General features: G+C 41.8%; 1 protein-coding gene across 1 annotated transcript in view; it reads right to left on the bottom strand.

The window, feature by feature from the left end:
- Positions 1-21177, bottom strand: part of CRISPLD2 (cysteine rich secretory protein LCCL domain containing 2) — a 561942-nt gene that overhangs the window by 286447 nt on the left and 254318 nt on the right. Inside the window, exon 3 of the mRNA XM_044082062.1 lies at positions 14781-14899. Coding sequence (XP_043937997.1) covers positions 14781-14899 — 119 coding nt within the window. The remainder of the gene's footprint in view (positions 1-14780; positions 14900-21177) is intronic.

Genomic DNA, 21177 nt, shown 5'->3' with positions numbered 1-21177 from the left:
TAAAATACTGTATCACTTTCCAAAATTGAGACACAATTATTTTGTTATTCTAATGTTTGCATTTCATGTTTTTTTACTGGATAGAAAGGTGACCCAGAGTTTTCCCATTCTGGCTTTAGTATAGACATGATCCACCTAATATAAACTTTAAGCCCAGCAAGGGTTTCACAGACATGCTGAATGCAGCACTGGACCTGTGCATGGAAAATTCCATGGTGGATGGCTAGATACCATTCACCAATCTAGAGAAAGGATGCCCGTGAAAGACAGCATGCCATGTAAAGCACTGGTGCATGTCACTTACATAAACGAGTCCCCCAGGCTGAATAATGGTTAGCACAGATTGACCAAACAGTGGAATCAAGCAATAACGTGAAACCCATGGTATGAGATAAACACAGACAGAGAGACATGCTAAAACCCACACACATGCATATGTGTACATGCAAACACCCCAGTAACTTACAGAAATACAGCGGTGGTTGGTTGGTCAATGCCCTATTATGCATTAAGGCTGAATTACAGAGTGGCAGCAGAATTAAGCCCCCCCCAAGTTGTGCAGAAATAGTGGGGACACCTTCGTGATATAACACAGCTTGGAACAGAGATGCAGATGGGGTGCACTGTTTTTTGTAAAGTGTGGGAAGTGTCTGCTATAGCCAATGACACCGAAGAGAAACAGCATCCAGAACTGAGATACTGTAATGCAAATCTGGTTGGTGTATCTGTATCTCTGATGATGTAAACACTGCACGTTGTTGCCACGATTCATGTATTAAAGCACCTTGTTCCATCCCAGCCCCATTGCACTTAATTCATACTGCAGGTTTGTAAAGCCAGCATGGAGACCAATACATGTCCTCCTCTCCAAGGTGACTGTTCAGTGATGTACACAGTCCAGAATGGATAAGTCTCAGTGGATAACCTACCCCATCTTAATCCACGTGGTAGAGTATTGTATGATGTGACCAATCAGTGTAGGGGGCATGGCTGGATGGCTGACCTCTGAAAAACATACATATCTCAGTCCTAGTTTAGCCAAACATCTACATACTGTATATATATATATATATATATATATATATATATATATATATATATATATATATATATATTTATATATGTCTATATATATATATATATATATATATATATATATATATATATATATATATATATATATATTTATATATATTTATATATATATATATATTTTTTTAATATATGTGTTTACATTTATATATATATATATATATATATATATATATATATATATATATATATATATATATATATATATATATATATATATATATATATATATATATATATAAAATGTCCATGTAGAAGAGTGTGCATGTTTAAGGAGATAATGTCTCATGAGCCTGCACTCCTCATGAGGACAGGCATCACCACACCTGTAAGTGTAAGTACCCCTACTCCAAGGTTGCAGAACAGTGGAGAAAAGGGAAACTCCACTGTTTCCATAAGCTGTTTCAGCACTTCAGTCTACAGGCATTCATTAAAATCACTCTGAATGGACAGGCAGACTCACAGTCTGCTGAGCTCATTGCTGCATTTTATGACACATTGCTAATGCTGCTTAGCACACAAAAACGGGAGGTGAACCTGGTAGAAAGTGTGCAATGGAGAACTTTACCAAAATGGTGAGAGTAGTGAGGAATGATGATATGACGGAAAACTTAGTCTAGCATTGATATAGAAGAAAACAGAAGCAAAGAAGGCGAAGGGAAAGACTCGAAGTGGAAAGGCAGAGGGGAAAGACTGACACAGCAATGCTACCTGAAAGGAAAACAAGTTAGCAGTGACTTAGTCAGCTATTATTTTACTGAAATGGTGGTAGAAATCTAGAATTTATTGTTAGATGGGGGCTAACGTAGAATAAAGGTCACTGATAGGGTTTAATGATGTTAGGGCAGATAGACATGGGGCAAGGACAGGTAAGAAGCAAATGAAAAGAAATGTGATGCATCAGTCTTGGGTACTTGATAACCCAACGGTATTCTTTTAACAGTATCCTCATGTCTGCATTTGCCATCAAGCTCCGTGGATATGATATAGAACCAGAATGACCAGCTGGATTGAGCCATGCCACAGCTGCACACACAACACACAAAGCTGAACTGCTTGCTTGAATCATAACTCTCAGTATCACACTCTACATGTCCACATCAAGGTGTTTCACACAACCACACTTCAGACCCTAGAAGCAGAGAAACAATTCTAACTGCAAGTGAAAGCCACCCGGTCACATAATCTTCCATTTTCCCTATGAATGTAGGATAACAAGCTGCAGATACCGCATCCTAGCTAACCCATAATGCAATTTTCCATTTACTTATAGGTTCATAGGTTCATAGATTGATACTAGGCTATCTGCCCTAGGGCATTTATAAGCCTAGCCAGAGTTTGTTTGGCTTTCGCCACCCTTTTAGATTAGTTGACTGTGCCTTTGTATAGTAGGTCACAGAAGATAGCCCTTTTAAGGTTAGTTTACTGTGCCTCTGTCTAGTAGGGACACAGAAGAGATCCCGGGGGTAAACCTACGATCTCCCATCCACTCGTCAAGATTTCTCTTGAAGAGGGTCATTGAGGGACTCTGCCTAACATGGACTGGGATTTTGTTCCAGAGTGAGGGGAGCCTCTGGGATATGAATCTGTCCCACCAGCATGTCTTATTTATTTCTGTGCTGAGGTTTAAGTCCCTGGAGCGTGTAGCTCTAAGGGATTTGGATTTCCTGAGGTGGAGCATGTCCATTAATTCTGGTTTGGACATGGCTTTATACATCAGGCACAGATTGCCTCTGAGTAGGCAGTAAGCAACTGAGTAGAGCTGGAGTTTCTTTAGCCTAACTGCGTAGGGCATCTGTTTGAGTCCCCTGATCCTCTTGGTGAGGTACTTTTGGGGTCTTTCCAGTTGCTGCAGGTGTCGGGTAAGAAACATCCCAAATGGGGCATTGTACTCAATTATGGGCCTGATGAGGGATGAGTAGAGGGGCACAATGACCTCTCTTGATCTAGATGTGAACCCTTTCATGATAAGGTGGGCTATATAGAAGGTCTTTCTAACCACTTTGGCAACGTGATTGTCAAAGGAGAGATTTCTATCTACTTGGGTCCCCAAATCCCTAATTACTTCTTCCGTACTTAATGGATTACCACCTACATGGTAATTTGTGGGCACTTTGTTTTTCCCAAAGGAGATGACTATGCACTTTTTGGCATTTAGCTTTAGGCCATGGCTCTGGCACCAGTTATCCGTCTCTGTGAGACCCTTTTGGAGGATGCTTGTGTCAGTTGGTGAGTCGATTATGGCACCCAGTTTGCAGTCATCTGCGAACTTTGTCAGCCATAGTCCTCCCGTGTTAGCCTGTACCTCAGAGAAATATATATCGAACAAGAGAGGTCCCAGGACTGAGCCTTGTGGGATGCCACTTGTAACTGGTTTAGAGTCTGACATGGCACCTGCAATTCTGACCATGTGGGTTCTATCCCTGAGCCAGTTTGCAACCCATCTTGTGACATAGGGGTTGATATTTAAGCTGGTGAGCTTATTTATGATGCCCGAGTGGGGTATTATGTCGAAGGCTTTTGCGAAGTCCAGGTAGGCTGTGTGGACTACCTTCCCTTCATCTATGGCCTTGGTGACTGTTTCAAAGAAGTCAACCAGGTTCAAGAGGCAAGATCTGCCCTTAACAAAGCTGAATTGGGTAGGATCCAGTGTTTGGAGGTTCCCAATGTCTTTGTTTATGAGTTCCATGATGATACGCTCCATAGCTTTGCAGACCAGGCTAGTCAGGCTTATAGGGCAATAGTTTCCGGGGTCCGTTGTGGCACCACCTTTGTGGAGTGGGACCACTGTTGCTGTACACCATTCCTTGGGTACATATCCTGTAGTAAGGCTGAGATTGAACAGTGACTTTATGTGAGGGTTCAGTTATTCTTGGAGCTCGTGTAAGACGCAGCCCGGGACACCATCCGGTCCCATTGATGCTGTGCTTTTTGCTTTGGAGAGGGCAGCTTTCACCTGTGCATCTGTGATGTCAGGGAGGCTACACTCTGTTGGGATAGACATTTGTTCTTTTGGGGGGGGGGAGTTTGCACTGAACCTGTCTGCCAGGATATTGGCAATGTCTGTGGGTTCAGTGTATTTTTTGTCATTTTGCACTAACTCAGAGCATATCTGGGAGTTGCCACCCAGGTTCCTGACATAACTAAAGAAGGCCTTGTGATTATCTTTAGCGGCTTGTGCAATTTTTCTTTCGAAGCTGGCCTTAGATAATTTTATGAAGGATCGTAGCTTCTTGCTAGTACTGATCAGATGCCTTCCCTTTTTGGGATTTTGCTCTATCATGTAGTAGCTTCCTCCTTCTGTTATAGCGCTTATTTATGGCTGGGATCCACCAGACAGGTCTCCTGCCTTTGGAGGAGTGAGTCTTGGTTTTATTTGGGATAGCACAATCCATGCATTCCTGTAGGTGTCCATAGAATGCGTTTGTAAAGAATTCTGCGGTTTGGGCCATATTTTCCACTGGCCCGGGGGCTTTGAAGGATTCCACCTTGGTTTTGAGAAGTGTGAAGTTTTCTTTTGAGAAGTTCTTCACCGTGGTTTCCTTGGCTGGGGGTGGGGATGGGATATGGATGTCCAGTGAGATTAATTTATGGTCAGATCTTACCAATGAGGGGTATACCTCTGGTATGGAACATAGAGTCCCCATGTTGGTGATGATCAAGTCCAATATGCTTTTCCCTCTTGTGGGAGTGATGACCAGTTGTTCCATAGCATTTGAGTTTATAAATTCTAGGAACCATTGGATGAGGGTGTTGGGGCTTGAGTAGTGCTCCCAGTCTATGTTTGGGTAGTTGAAGTCACCCAATATGATGGTGTTTGGAGAGACCTTCATATTCTCCAGTGTTCTCAGGAAAGCTGAGTGGGGTTCCTGAGTTTGGGAGGGTGGTCTGTAGCAGGCTACAAACTGAAAGGCAGTTTTGCCCACTGTTAGTTGCACATGGATGGTCTCCGATGCTTCGTGCAGTGCCACTAACCTAGAGGTGTGGGTATCTTTGATGAATATGGATACTCCCCCTCCTTTTGTGGTTCGGTCCGAGTTTTGGGGCCGAAAAGCATGGTATGAGGTATAACCTGGTAGTGCTGGGGTGCTCTTGGGAGCCTTGAACCAGGTTTCTGTTACTGCACAGATATCGATATTCTCCATACTGAGGAGAGCCTCGAGTGTGTGCATCTTGAGGTTTAGACTTCTGGCGTTGAGCAACATTACCCTTAGTTTCTTTTTCCTTGTGTTGTCTATGGAGGTGGGTTTGTCTTTTGAGCCTTGCCTAAAAAAGGCACTATGGGGGTGGCAAGAGTCTTAGCCAATATTCGAAAGCCCAGGAGTGACAGGTTCAAGCCGTCCCTAGTGAAGCAACGTGGCTTGTCGAGCATGTCATCCCAGGCTGACAGACCCTGGATCCCCTTTGAATGACACCAATACTTTAGCCAATTGTTAAAATTGATCATTTTGTCTTTATACTGTGGCATCATTCTTGGTGAGGGTAAGATGCTACTCAAGGTCAAGGTCATACCAGCCTGGGCTACATGATCAGAGAGCTCCTCTATGTCTCTTTTCATGTAGTCCAGGGAGGTACATCTCAGGTCATTCACACCAGCATGGACAATGACGGAGTCATATTTGTACTTGCTTTGGAGTGACCTGAGTGCTTGTGTTATGTGGCGGATCCTGGCATCTGACAGGCAGCTTACAGTGACCTTCTCCTTGTTCAGCCTGGTGAGTGGGACGTCAGTGTGTCTGACAATAGAGTCACTTATTACAAGTGTATTAGGTGTGTTGTTTAGCCTTAAGGGCTGTGACTGTGTGGCACACTGACTTTGTGAACTATGTGATACGTGGGTATTGTTATGGGGTAGCAGTTGCTTGGATGTCTGCTTTAGAGGTCTCTGCTGCTTGGGCAGATTTTTATTTAGAGCCTCCGAGTATGTTTTTGTGTGTTTATGTGTTTGGTTTGCTGTTGCGATAGGTCTATGTGAGACTGGGTTTGTGGTGTGTGTGGTTACCTTCTCCTCCTGACTGACTGCGCCAGTACTGGGTTGAGAGAGATCAGCCTCCAGTTTGGCTATATAGTTGTATCTCTCACATATATTTGACCTTGTTGGGAGGAGGAGAGGGTGGTCTGTGTACATAAGGCAGTTGTAACATTGCCTCAAGATTCCCAGATTCACCAGCTGGACTGGAGAGTAAACCCGAAACTGACTTTTGGACATGCCAGAATAGTATAAGGAACTACGTTTTGACTGATCAAAAAGGACCAATAGGGAGCCAAGTACTTAAAGGGAGTATAAGAGGGTGTAGTGCTTTTGTTTATTAGTGCTTGCTTATAAGATTAACTGGGATTCTTACTAGGCTCTCTAGAGCTGTACATTATGAGGTGAGAGTTTGGAGCAAAACTAGTGCAAAGAGCAGTCAAATTAATATGCTATGGTTTTACAGAGGAATCTGCAAAAAAGTCAAGAAAAACTTTCAGACCATTGCTTAATATATGCAGAACATTTTGAGAAATCAATACATGCCCAAACTACTAACGTATCCCATCAAGGTTCAGACATCTTAACCTCCAAGCATTAAAATCATATAGTCCTGGCATTTAAAAATCATAGCAGGGGGTCAGAAAGAAGAGTGTTCGTTTTTTAAAAAAAGAAGGTCTTTATATATTAAACTTTATATAGTCAGTGGTAGGAAGTCTTTGCATAAACTGAGTTTACTAATTTAATATCGTATGTACATATAAATAGTTTTGACTTTAAAAGGTGAACATCAGTAAATCTAGGAGAAGCAAAGCTAAATCTGAGGACCTAAATCACAGCAGATGAGAGGTAGTCCAAGATTTATAATTCATCAGATAATTAACTAATTAAAAATAGCTGCGGTTCAAAATTAGATCAGCAGAGACTAGGAACTCGGGTGACATAGCATAACAATTCTGGGAATTAGCAAGGCTGATGTAAAGGTATGATAGAGTTTAGTGCTCTTCTGGCTCTAGAGCAATAGCAAATACTTGATTCAAAATGCTGAATCTTAAGCTAAGATTTTTTTAACTTCCTGTGATTTATCCTGTTGTCATACACTGATCTCATCTCATGGCCCTGGTCACAGCCAGTAACTGTCCTTCTCCCTGTCTTTCTACTTACTCACCACATCTCCTGTCAGAAACATACATCACAGGACAAGTTTTCAGTACGTGCCTCCTAAGGCAGGGACTTCTGCCAGGAATATGGCCGTTATAGCTATTGGAATATGTTTTATGCTGGCTTAGAGTGAATGAACTCATGAAGTGGAAATGGATTTATGCACTGCCACAAAACAAACAGACAGGGTTCATACCCCTGAAAGACTATTTTTTTTTCTTCACAGATAGTTTTTATGTCATGGAGTCACTCTATGCTCCTCTCTGTCTTTCCTCTTAATTCTTCAAAAGTCTTCCTGCCGACTCCGGTCTGCAATGGAAGTTGCTAGAAGAGCAACTGTGCCAAGTGATATGCATGGACATTATCAGGCCCTGATATGGTACATCTGTCATTGTTCATACTTTCACTTTTCCTAACAACCTGATAAGTCATTTCATTTTTTGTGGCTGTCTGCAGAATGCTTGTACTGAAGTAGAATTTTCAAAATATTCAACTTATTTTGGTTACTTAGCAGAATGATCATTGTTCAGTTTTATGTGGTTTGGGGTAACCAGATTACTAGGAAGTACCTCCTATTAGATCTTCATTTCTGTATGTGAGGATCTTGTGCTATGATATACACAATATTCCTATGAGCTCACCTGTCTGTTTCTAAGACCCTGAGTTTACCTGCAGGCCAAGAGTAACACTGTGGAGACATAGCTCACACCACTGCTACATTTGACAGCCTTTTTTATTTTTCCAGCTTTCTTTTTGGCAAATGCAAGATATATATATATATATATATATATATATATATATATATATATATATATATATATAGATTATTAGAAACAGTTTTTCTACTAGCATATTTTTGGGAGAAGGAAAGAAGCTGAAGTACCCAGTTAAAATCATATGGACAAAGGGGTTATGTGGAGGCTTTAAAAAGAGAGTAATAGTAATGATAGGTTCGTAGGTCATAGGTTCGTAGGGTCATAGGGTCATAGGTGTGTACCAGGCTAATGGCCCTGGGGCCTTTACAAGCCTAGCCCATAGGATTACCCTGGCATCATGCCACCCAACCTTAGTTCCCAGTGCCTCTGTTGAGTAGAGCCACTGGAGTTATCCCCGGGGTGAATATAGGTTCATAAAGGTGAATATAGGCTCCAGACATTATGTCATGAAAAAAAAACAGAACGCCAGGTCTTCTAGAGGCTTTGGATTAGTCACTGAAATGCTAGAGCATATTTTTGGAGGAAGAAAATAACAGAGTGTCACAAGCAGTACCTTCATGTATAACTACTTTGAAGATGCATAGTAAAAACATCATCTGCGTACAGCAGCTTTGGTGGTCAGTGTCCTCTGACATTTTTGTTGATGTAGTCCATCACTGGCATGAACAGAGTGGGGTCAGAACTAAACCCTAATGTGCATCCATTCCCACAGGCAACTCTGCTGTTGGTCTGAACAATGTTTATTGGGTCCTTGTACATAACCTGCACTACTTCTATTGATATGTCCACCTGCGTCACTATCCCTGTGGCATAGATGGATAAAGTCCTGAGTAAAGACCAGAAGACCCAAATTTAAATAGCATCACAGGTATTTGCAGGCGCAGGCAAGCAGAATGGGCATATACCCCATCTTATGGGGAGCACACACTCAGACCACATGTACCTGAGTTAATTTCCCAGGTGGAGACCAGGGAAGCAAGCACTAACGGCTTCCTGTGGGACAGTGGACCAGTCCTGCTGATATCAGCCCCTTGCAGAAGTGATGAGCAGTTCAGCAATGCTTAAACCAAAAACTGCACACCCTGAAAGCACTTCTATCACTGGAGGATGTAGATGTCCGTGCAGTCACAGAAACCTGGTTCAAGGACTCAGAAAGTATCCTGGCCTTGAAAGGCTACAATGCCTTCTACACCTTCAGACCACAAAACGATCATATGTGAACCAAAGGAGGTGGTGTTTCTATCTATACTAGAGATAAATTCTCCTCCTGGCTAGTTAGACTGGACAACTCCATGGAGTTACTCCAAGTTCAGATTACTGTGGGTAAGACCCCCATTCAAGTCATAGCTAGTTATAGATTCCCCTCTGTGGATCATAATGTGCACGAGGCCTACATAACCAAACTGGAGTCAATCCAAATATTGCCAAACACTCTGTTCATGGGGGAGTTCAATTATCCCATCATCAACTGGGAAACATACTCTCGCCATAACTCACTAGCACAAAAGTTCCTTGACTTTATTAACTCAAATGCCCTGGAACAATTTGTTCAAACCCCAACAAGAGGAACAAACATACTAAATCTGATCCTCATTAACATGACAAATAGATACACCACCGCAACTGTCAGACCATCATTAGTTAAATCTGACAACAAATCAGTCACCTTCAAACTGGCACTAACAACAGAGCTCATAAAGAGCACAGTCAGACCAAAAAGCTTCACCAAACCCAAACTATACCCTCCTAGGGGAAGGTATAAATGCATTCCAAGCCCCACCCCCAGCTGGAAGTGGTAACTACACCAAAGCTTACACTAAAGCCCTGTACAATTACTTGTATAAGTGTATAAACTCAGCTGTTCCAGAAAGAATCAAAGACAGAGCCCTAAGTGAGAAAAAGCTGCCCTGGTGGACATCCAGCATCAACAAACTTTACAACAAACTCAAAAAGGTGCTGTCTAAGAAAACTAAGGTGAGGCCCCAACAGGCAAATAAGACAACATGTCAAATCCTCTAACTAAGGGTAAGTTTAAGAAAAACTTATCAATCACTGTCAAGGACAACCATAAGGCCTTTTATAGATGTGTACGTAGCCTAAAAGGTAGGACCCAAGCATGTGCCAAACTAGTAACTAACAGTATCACACACACGGACCCCACAGAGATAGCAAATCTTCTAGCAGACATATTTGGCAGAAATTTCACTCCCTTATCCCCTCCAAACTTATCACAAGCCTTGCCACCATCTTCCCCCACCCTCATATCCAAATAGTAGGTCATTAAAGCCTTGTCTAAGGCAAAAAATACAGCCTTTATAGGACCAGATGGCATCCTCATCTGTAAAGCCAGGGAATGTATCATCATGAACCTCATAAATAAGGACATAGGCACCCACCAATCCCTGGATCTGACTCAATTCAGTTTTATCAAGGGCAGATCCTGCCTGTTAAACCTGGTGGATTTCTTCAAAAATGTGACGTGGGCCATTAACAAGGGCAAATCTGTGCACCCAGCATACCTCGACTTGGCAAAGACCTTTGATACAATCCCGCACTCAGGCATTACCAATAAACTTAGCAAACTGAATGTAAACCCCTTTGTTGTAAGATAGTTTGCCAACTGGTTCACAAACCAGTCACACGCAATCAAAGTGGGTAACTCCATATCAACCAGCAGACCTGTTACCAGCGGGGTGCGACAAGGAGTCAGTAGGCCCCCTACTGTTTGGTATATACTTCTCAGAAGTCCAGGCCAAAACTAAGGGGCTGTGGCTGACCAAGTTTGTGAATGACTGAAAACTGGGTGCAATTATTGAATCCCCAGATAATGTCAGTATACTCCATGAGGATCTATGTACAGTGCAGTGGTGCAACGGTAGCATTGTCGCCACACAGCAAGAGGTTCTCCAGTTCAATTCTCAGCTGGGGTGCCTTCTGTGTGGAGTCTGCATGTCCTCTCTTTGTTCATGTGGGTTTCTTCTGGGTGCTCCAGTTTCCTCCCACGTTACAAAGACATGCATCTGGAGCGTTTCTCCCAGGGTCTCGGCTAAAAATTGGCTTCATTCCAAGTCAGACTTTCTCGGTTAACAAATGTTAAATAAATAAATAAATAAATCTTACGCAGACCAACAGATGGTGTCTTAGTCACGGTCTCAAACTGAATGCAAAGAAATGCATCATCATTCCCTTTGGTAAAAACAGTGCTCCTTCACACTATCAGATTAATAACAATACCCTATATACCTACAAAGTGGTAAAAGACCTGGGATCACAAGTAGACAGTGACCTTAACTTTGACCACCATGTCTCTACTGTAGTAAGGAAGGTTTCAACGTAGAACACTTGATTAGCAAATGCATCACTTCTAGAGCAAAGGAGGTTATAACCCCTCTATACTTGTTACTAATCAGGCCCATAATTGAGTATAATGCCCCTTTCGGCATGTACTGCACAAAGCACCTACAGCAATTGGAGAGACTTCAGAGGTTTCTAACTAAGAATATCAAGGGACTCCAGCACATGCCTTACACAAGCTGACTCAAGTCCCTGCCACTATACTCAATATCATATAGACTTCTTAGGGGAGACTTATGCCTGGCTTACAGAGCAATCTCAGACACAAACCTAATGAATTTGCTGCACATCCGTAAAGCAAACGGGACTAGAGCTACCCATTCCAGGGACCTAAATATGGCATGAGAGTTGAATAGAATGTGCTAGAGGGACAGATTTGTCTCCTAGTGACTACCTTATCTTTGAAATTGGATGCCAATTCATGTAAAGCAGAGCACCTCAATGACACTGTTCAAAAGGAACCTGGACGAGTGGATTGAGCACCATAAATTCTTACCAGGGATAGTGTCCACAACCCTCCTGGACAAGGGCAATCATTACTAAATACAGTCCTGGGTATTGACTATTGTATCTATGGTATTATATTGGGATGAAATGGCTAGGCTTGAAATGACCTCTGGGTCAATAGCCTGGTAACCTCCTATGACCCTAATGATGCCCATTACCCATGTGCTGTTACTGGATATGCAGACAGAGCTATAATAAAATCATGGCTGTCCACCCACCAGCTCTGCATTCTCCCTCTGGGTGTGTTATTCCCCTTTGTCATTTGGACCTTTGACCATTGAGATGACATTCACAGGTCCATACCTACTGAGGTTCTGGGTCCTTCAGAAATGTTGGGTCTTGTAATAGTACTTATGATTCTTGATGTTAAGAGTGTGTCATAGAAGGCATCAGATAATAAATTGAGAACATGAGACACATAACAGGGGCTGTTCAGTATGGAACCCCAGAAACAAGCTTACCTTGCATACTTATCATCCTTGGCAGTATCCTCTACCTGCAACTGTGCTACCTGCTACTGGATTCCATTTCAGATAGACACTTCAGAGGTTGTCATCTCTGTGCTTCTATAGAGCAAGTCACATCATCATCTTCATCACTCATCTGCCATCCCTTTCCTCCAAGGAGTTCTGTGAATGTGCATGAACCCCAGTAGCTTTGTGTTTCTCTTGAAGCAATTCTCAACAATTGCTGTTGCCCAAGCAGCCTTCATCCTAGCTGCTCCAAACCAATATAATACCAAGTGCTGTTGTGTATGCTGAGACATCCCCAAAAAACTGGAGGCCTAAATCCTGGTCATTAATCTAACAAAGTCACACAACTAGTTTACATATGGTATCTGAATTTAATGTAGAGACTGTTTTACATGCTGTATCACACAGTGGCAATGCTGCAGATGCTGAATGGCAGTGATGTTTGCTTCTGCACTTAGAAAATATAGTTTACTCAGGTGCTAAAGCTACACCACATCATAGAGTATACACACATACAGTAGAAAATTTGTTAGACTACTCTTTCAGATTTTATGGGTGGCCGCTGTGGTGCAGCAGTTAGCACTGTTGCCTCACAGCAAGAGGTTCTCTGGTTCGATCCTCGACAGGGATGCATTCTGTGTGGAGTCTGCATGTCCTCCCTGTGGTCATGCGGGTTTCCTCCAGGTGCTCCGGTTTCCTCCCACATCCCAAAGACATGCTGTAGGTGGATTGAACACTCTATATTGGCCCTAGGCGTGAGTGTGTGCATGTGTGTGTGCCTTCTGTGGAAGGCTGGTGCCGCGCTGGCAACTCAACACCGTAAAACTCCACTGCCAATCATGAGTGGACTGGTGATCCATTGTGGTGACCCCTAAGTGGGAAAAGCTGAAAAGAAGAAGACTCTTTCAGATTTTACACATATCGAATTCCATCTCTCCATTGTTGTGAGTCATATCCAACTCCTATAGCAAATCTGCGTACAGCTTTCACCATCCAGAGTTTATTAAGCAAGCAGAGTACTGAGATAGATTGCCAGACCTTTATTACATATCAGACACACACACAAACACACACGCGCGTGCGCGCACACACACACACACACACACACACACACACACACACACACACACACACACACACACGCACACATGAGTATGCACACACACACACACACACACACACACGCACACATGCACGTGCACACACACACACACACACACACACACACACACACAATTCAGAGTCATCATTGGAGGAAATTGTAGTATCCATAGAAAGCCCCACACACACACACACACACACACACACACACACACACACACACACACACACACACACACACACCCATCTTCACAAGCATAAGCAGGAAGGACATGCAGACCCCACACAGAAAATCGCCTCACTGAAAACCAAACTGGCAAACCAGTGAGGCTAAAATCCTACTCCATCCTTAAGTGGCGTTACTGTAACCGAAAATGACACAATGTGAGATTTTGAAAACTGCACTGCACCAGAAGGGTGTTGTCATATATAGTTAAAGACAAAAAACAGAATACTAAATGTTTTATTAAGCATGTCCTTCAGTGTTTATTTAACTTTGGAATCTAGCATGGCCTTATGTTCAAATAATCTAAAGAATAACAGTAGTAATTATATAACACCTATTTACCGAACAAGCGGTATAACTTCTAGATATAAAACAGAATAGTGTCTCTTATCACACTGCAACTGAGTCACTAATCTTGCCAGTTAATACGATTGTAAACAGTATTTTAGATAATTCCATGAAATCCAGACATCTTGTTCCATAATTCTTAGTCTGACCTTTCTCTGCCTAGCCCATAGGGCTTTGCAATCTCTCCAGGAAGCATGAATTACATTTCAGATAAACTTCAGTGAGGTTTTATGTGTTGTAGAAGACTGGAAAATAAAGTTCTTAAGAAAAAAGGTTCTGCTTTTAAGAAGCATATGGCCACACAGACCTAATGTTGGAATAAAACCATGTGTTTTTACTTTCCTTTATCAATCTGATATATCACTTGAATGCGGAATAAATAATTTTGAATGCTGCCAACTCTCATCTTTGCAATAAATCTATGTGGTGCCTTTTCATAAAACACCCACATACAGATCAGTCATTTAAACAAAGAACATGAAGCATATATTCATTTTTATGTCATTCATTTATTTGTTAGCTTTTCTGCAAAGGTCCAAGTCACAGCCATGTATTATATTATGAGGCCACAATACATTGCACCTCCAAAAGATCATACACTGGTTCTTTCTAGAAACAAGCATCCTTTCATTAACACACTATCATAACGGAAAGATGTACAGAGAATCAAACTGTCACATGAGTAGGTCTCAGGTCTAAATTCACCTTACCATGGCTGACATTTACACTTATTACTTACAGTTTTATTAATAAAGCAAAAGAAAGTTTTTTCTTGGCAAGTTTCTGGCCTGTGGCATTATTGTAAGTTGCTGTTATCTGCAAATGAATCTTACCTTCCCCAATGTACGCCCAAGTTTTGCCCGATCGACGTAAGCAACCCTGCAGGTCCGTGATCCCAAATACATTGCTGAGCCCAGGATTCGGCAGACTTTTCCAGCTCATCATCCCAGGTCTACAAGAAAGAAAATAAAAAATTCAATATGCATGCAAATGCAGGAAAATCCATAGGCCAGGATGAGAAAGTGCCATCTGTCGAACAGCTTCTCCAACTGTTGATGCAGGAAGCATTGCTTGTGCCACTAGCATACATTCCATGGAGAGAAGAAGACATGTTTAAAAGGTTCCACAAGAAAGTAAAGTCTAGTGAAGAGGCAACATTCTGAGCAGAATCCCAGAAATCATAACTTCTGTTCAGCTACCAGGCAGACATACTACAGGGGAGGTTGTTACTCATTATTACGTGTTATACTTGGATGGGCACATATATTTTACATTTGTTGATTAAATTTTATTGCAGTCAATAAATCTGTTCAGCTTTGCAAGAAATCCTGTCAGTAGAGTACAAGAAAAGTAATGTTATGCTGTCACAGATCAAGATACTCCTCTCTCCTTCATACCAGCGGAGTGCCAAGAAAAATATCCTTGAGTGCCGCTTTTCAGCACTAGCGCAGGGGCTACCTACCCTTGTCCGGCATGAGTATAACTTAGACAACAGAGCTCTGTGATATCTTTATATGCAAACTATGACCTTTTCTCCTTTCTGCCTGTTCTTTTAAACCATTTTACTGCTGTTTACAACTTTTAATGCTATAACAAGGGACACGGTAAGCCAGAGAATAGCATGAGTAGGAACTAATGTATAATACCTGTAACCTAACATGATTCATCACCTCAACACTATGCAGAATATCCACAGTTGCTTGAAACTATCTGTACCACTTCTCTGTTATAGTCATCAGATTAGCTATATTCATGGATCTACATTCTGAATCCTGTGTGCATTACAAGTACAGGTGAAATATTCTATCTACCCAAAATAGCCCACATAACATTTGGAATTGGCCAAGTGTTAGTGAATGGAGAACAATTTCTTATCTAATTTATTACTTAAAAGGTAAGACCCAGATTTACACTGAACTGGTAATTAATCATACCACATACACTGAGCCTCTGGACATAGCAAACCTGTTAGCTGAGAGGTTCTGTGCAAACTTTGCTCTCCTTCCCCACCAGACATATCCCATGACATTCCTTCCACCTGTCCCCCACCTTGTATCTCTAAAGAGCAGGTTGTAAATGCCCCCTGTAAGGCCATAAACACAGCATCTATGGGACATGATAACATCCCAGGCTATGTCCTACATGGGCTCCAACAAGAATTAGCAACACTATTAGGCACTCTTTTCAATCATAGTCTAAGGCATCGGCCTCATCCCAGCAGAATGGAAAACGGTCACCGTTATCATCTTGCACAAAGGTGGTGCTTCCACTGACCCTGGAAACTACAGACCTATTAGCCTGACTAGCCTCATCTGCAAGGCCATGGAACAAATCATCATGGACATTACCAACAAAGAAATAGGTAATCTCCAAATACTTGACCCTACTCAGTTTGGATTTGTCAAAGGGAGATTATGCTTGTTAAACCTGGTGGACTTCTTCAATACAGTCACCAGAGCCCTGGACAAGGGGAAAACTGTGCATACAGCCTACCTGGACTTGGCCAAGGCTTTTGACACTATTCCCCACTCAAGCATTATTTACAAACTCACCCAGCTATATATCAACCTTTATGTTATTAGGTAGGTGGCCAGCTGCCTCACTGATAGAACCCACACAATCAAAATAGGGGAATCCATCTAAAACAGCAGACCTGTAACCATTGGTGTTCAACAGGGATCAGTCCTGGGACCTCTACTGTATGGAATCTATTTCTCCAAAGTACAGGCAAAAACTAAAGGTCTGTGGCTGACAAAGTTTGCTAATGACTGCAAACTGGGCGTGTTATCATCTCTTTTGGTAAGAGCAATGTTCCTGCTGACTACCACATCAGTAGAAACACCCTAAGTATGCACTCAGTGGTGAGAGACCTAGACAAACAGGTTGACAGCAACCTTACCTTTGATCACCATGTCTCCATAGTGGTAATAAGGGCATTCTATACTGCTCATCTCATAAGTAAGGGCATTGCCTCCAGAAAAAAAGAAGTTAGAACCTCCCTGTACTCTTCCCTCATCAGACCAATAATTGAGTACAATGTCCCTTTTGGTATGTACTTTTCCAGGTGCTTGCAGCAATCAGGGAGTCCACAGAAGTTCCTCATAAGGAGAATTCAAGGTCTTTAGCATCTATCCTATGTGGATCAGCTGAAATCACTGTCACTTTACTCCATTTCATACAGACTGCTCAGAGGCGATCTCTGCGTTGCATATAAGGCAATCTCTGACTCTGCTTTACTGGAAATGCTGCATATCCATAAGTGCAATGGCCGATGGGTTAATCACTCTAAAGACCTTAACGTGGTATGTGACATTAATAGAACCTGTTGGAGGGACAGAGAGCTGTCTCCCAGAGGTTACTGTACCTGTGGAACAAAGTCCCAATTCATGTTAAGCAAAACACCTCTTTGGCCCTCTTTAATTGCAATCTGGACGATTGGATGGGTAAGCATAAATTCGCCCTGGGGGGTTCACCTGTGTCTCTCTTGGACAGGGGCAATAGGTGCTGATCATGGAAACAAGGGCAGAATGTAGCTAGGCTTGTAAGGGCCCTAGGGCCATTAGCCTAGTGAATTTCTATGATCCTATGATCCTATGATGTTGCTCCAGTATAGACAAAATTATGTTATCCTTGCATATAATGGGGAAGCAGATGACATAAGTATTCTTACTTTAAGGGGTCAAGCCCTGATACTGATTTTGAAATTCCTCATCCACATGAAATCTCTGCTTGACAACAGTTTCCATTCGGATTCTCTGAACATTGTAATTAATGGTATTCAAAGTGACCATCTTAACGTCATGACAGAACAGTTCACTCTGTTCCCAATCTGCTTCATTTACTTTCTCATCTCCATGTTCCTCTTTCCCTTCTGCTTTTCACTATCTCTTCTTCACACCCTCTTCTACAGTATTGCTCTCTGTCAAGTTTTCACTCTTACTGTCTCCACACTTCAGCAAACTCCAGAGTTGAATTACCCGAGCCATGTTATTCAAATGTTCTGTCTCCCACCATGCGTTAGTGGCTCTCTATTATCCAAACACTTCATTCTTTGTCTTATCCAGGTATTACATCTGCATTGAGGCAGGGGCTTGTTTTTACCACTTTTCTATAAAATGGGCAACCTAATACAGTAACTCATAAATTATCCACAAAAAATGTTTAGCTCATCAGATGAGGAACTGAAAGCACAACTGCAAGTGGTCAAAACTTTTTCAGATGATATAAGAATGTCATTTGGTCTTGATAAATGTGCAAAAGCAACCTTTAATGCAGGAAAACTGCAACACCAAGAAAACATCAGTTTGGGACAAGAATGTGATATGCAAGTACTTGAGCAAGAGGGAGTGCATAAATATTTGGGAATTGATGAAGAATCAACAATAAAGCATGAAAAAATGCAAACAAACTCAGTAAGGAATATTTTAGAAAATTAAAATGAATGCTGAAAACAGCCCTGACATCTCGGAACAAAGACCAAGCTATAAACCAATTTGCCATTCCTGTTCTAACTTATAGTTTAGATGTGATTGACTGCCCCCAAAAAGTACTGGATCAGTTGGACAGGAAAATAAGAAAAATGATTCCTGCTTATTAAATGATATATAAAAATCAGTGTACACCAAAACTATATATTCCGTGTTCAGAAGGAGGTATAGGCCTCCTCGAAATTGATTACATGTTTAGATCTGCAATCGTAGAACTGCATACATATTTGCTGACCTCACCAGATCCATATGTAGTGAAAGTTTTAAAACACGAAGAGAACAAATCTAAGATGACTTCCCTGCTTAGTTTTGCAGAAACATATTGGTTTCGAGCAGGTATGGAAAACAAACCAGAAGCAGACAAAAATCAGGCAACAACTGAATGTGCCAAAAAAAAACTGAAAGAATACAAGAAGGATTAGATGGGAAGGCAAGAAATGTAGAAAATATTTATAAACAAGGGCATGGCACCTAGGTCCAGAAAGGTCATCATACCACTGCACTTGTCACTTATCAGAGCCATCATAGAGTATAATGCCCTCTTCGGTATATACCTGACCGGACACGTGCAACAACTCGAACAACCACATAGGTTCCTTACAAAAAGAAAACAGAAAGCAAACAAAATGTGTTATGCTGATCACATCAAAATCCCATCTCTTTACTCAGTGTCATGCAGATTTCTGAGAGGTGATCTTTGTCTGGCACACGATTTCTGAGAGGTGATCTTTGTCTGGCAAACAGGGCATCCCTAGACCCTGTTTTGATAAGCCTTTTGCACATACACAAAACAAACAGCTTAGAACTACTGGATTAAAATACATAAATGTTGCTTGTGACATAAATAGGACAATTTGGAGAGACAAGTATGTTTTCAGAGAATTCCCATTCTCCGGAATAGGCTTTCCATCAATGTGAAGCAGAATTCCTCCCTGTCCCTATTTAAGCATGACTTAGACCAACGGAGGGGTAATCATAAATTCACCTTCTGCCTCCTATATGTCTGATGGACAGAGGCAGTCAGTAAATGACCTCTATACAAATCATATCTGTGGGTCAAATTTTGGTTGCATGGCTAGGCTAATAAGGGCCTTAGTATTCGTTATCCTACTATACACGTATAAACGTATGAACCTATAATAAAATTTGAACATGTGGAATTTTACAAAGCAGCTTTAGACATAGAAGCATCTGAACAAATAAGAGTCAGGGATGCTACTTGTTTGCTTAAACTGGTGAGAAAAGTTAACACTTCTGCAAAACAAGAGTTTGTTCCAATATGTCAGTTTCCTTCTACTCCAGTCCTAGACTCCAACATCTACAAAAGGGAAAGTCCTGTATTGCCACATTTCAACACAAAACCTGTGGCAAGATAGGTCGGTAGAATGAAGCCCTAATTCTGAAGCAGATGACCCTTGTTTGAATAGCAGTACAGGTGCTGGAGAGGGTCAAGCCAGAAACAGGATACTGAGTGGGCACTGTTGGCTTGCCTCACCAGGGGGGGGTGTGGCTTTGGATCACCTCTCATGGGGACATCAATCAGGAGCATCATGTCTTGTGCTCACAAATATGAGCCTGCAAAGCACACACCACTTGTAATGTCTTATGTCCACCATCACCAATCAATCGGTGGGGATCGCTCCAAAGGAAAGGGCACTTCACCATCACTTGTAGCTGGTCCACCCTCTACCATCTGACCTTCTTCAAGATGATGCTCCTGAGGTAGGAACAAATGGCTCGTGCTCAGGTGAGATGAATGAGAGAGTGAACTGAGTGACGGTAACCCATCGCGCAGGTCTTATGGAGATAGGGGACAAAGGGAGAGTGGGAAAACAGCTATGGCTAAAATGGGTCCAAAATGCAGACTTTTTTGTTAAAGATTGTTAATAAATTCATGGAGGAACATTTGTAGATGGAAGTTATGAGGCCCAAGACTTGTCTTGAATTTTGAAAATAATAGCAAGTTTAAAATATCGACAATTCCTTCAGTCTCCACTAACACAGAGACTGATCTGCAAGTTGGATTGATCCAGTACTAAACTACTTGGGAATGGGCTAATGGGCTGATAACGGGATGATAGTAACTGAATAGGTAAGGTAGACCTTAATTTTCCTGATCTTTACTAGCAGTTATCTTTGAAAATATTACCAAAGGACTTTTTCTTTCCCAAGCAAACTTCTTCATTTTGGTAGCTATTGTGTAAGTGGCAACTATGACCAGAGAAAGGATAACAAAGTTATTTCAAAGGATAGCACAGCCTACGAGCTAAAGTACTAGGCACTTTCATATGCCACTAGTCTGGAAATACAACATGAGGCATTTGTCAGATTAGGGCAGCTATATTTACCCACAGACCTTCACAGCAATCCTTATGCCTAAGAAATTGAAATCTAATGCTACATACTTATTTTATTTATTCACATTTGTTGACCAGGGTAGAACAGTTCAACACTAACCAGTTTCTGTCTCACCCCGGGACCATACACACAACCATGGGAGTACGGATCCAAGCTTATACAAAGTGTTTCACACTGTAAGATTACCTTGAAACAAAGGTAATTAAGTTAGATTAGATAAGGGATACCTGCCTAAGAACTGAAGCACATTATTTGAGATGTTATACAGCCAACGATGGTCATCAAATAACACACTTGTCAATTCTGAAAAACATCGGCAAGCAGAACATCGCAATGGACATAGGCCCTATAGGCATGTCTATGCTGTACTGCCCTATGAGTGGTA

The sequence above is a fragment of the Protopterus annectens genome, chromosome 8.part1 (genome assembly GCF_019279795.1).
Source record: "Protopterus annectens isolate FY-2018-M chromosome 8.part1, PAN1.0, whole genome shotgun sequence".
NCBI lineage: Eukaryota > Metazoa > Chordata > Ceratodontiformes > Protopteridae > Protopterus > Protopterus annectens.
The sequence above is the reverse complement of the archived record's forward strand: the minus strand, read 5'-3'. Positions and strand labels throughout refer to the sequence as shown.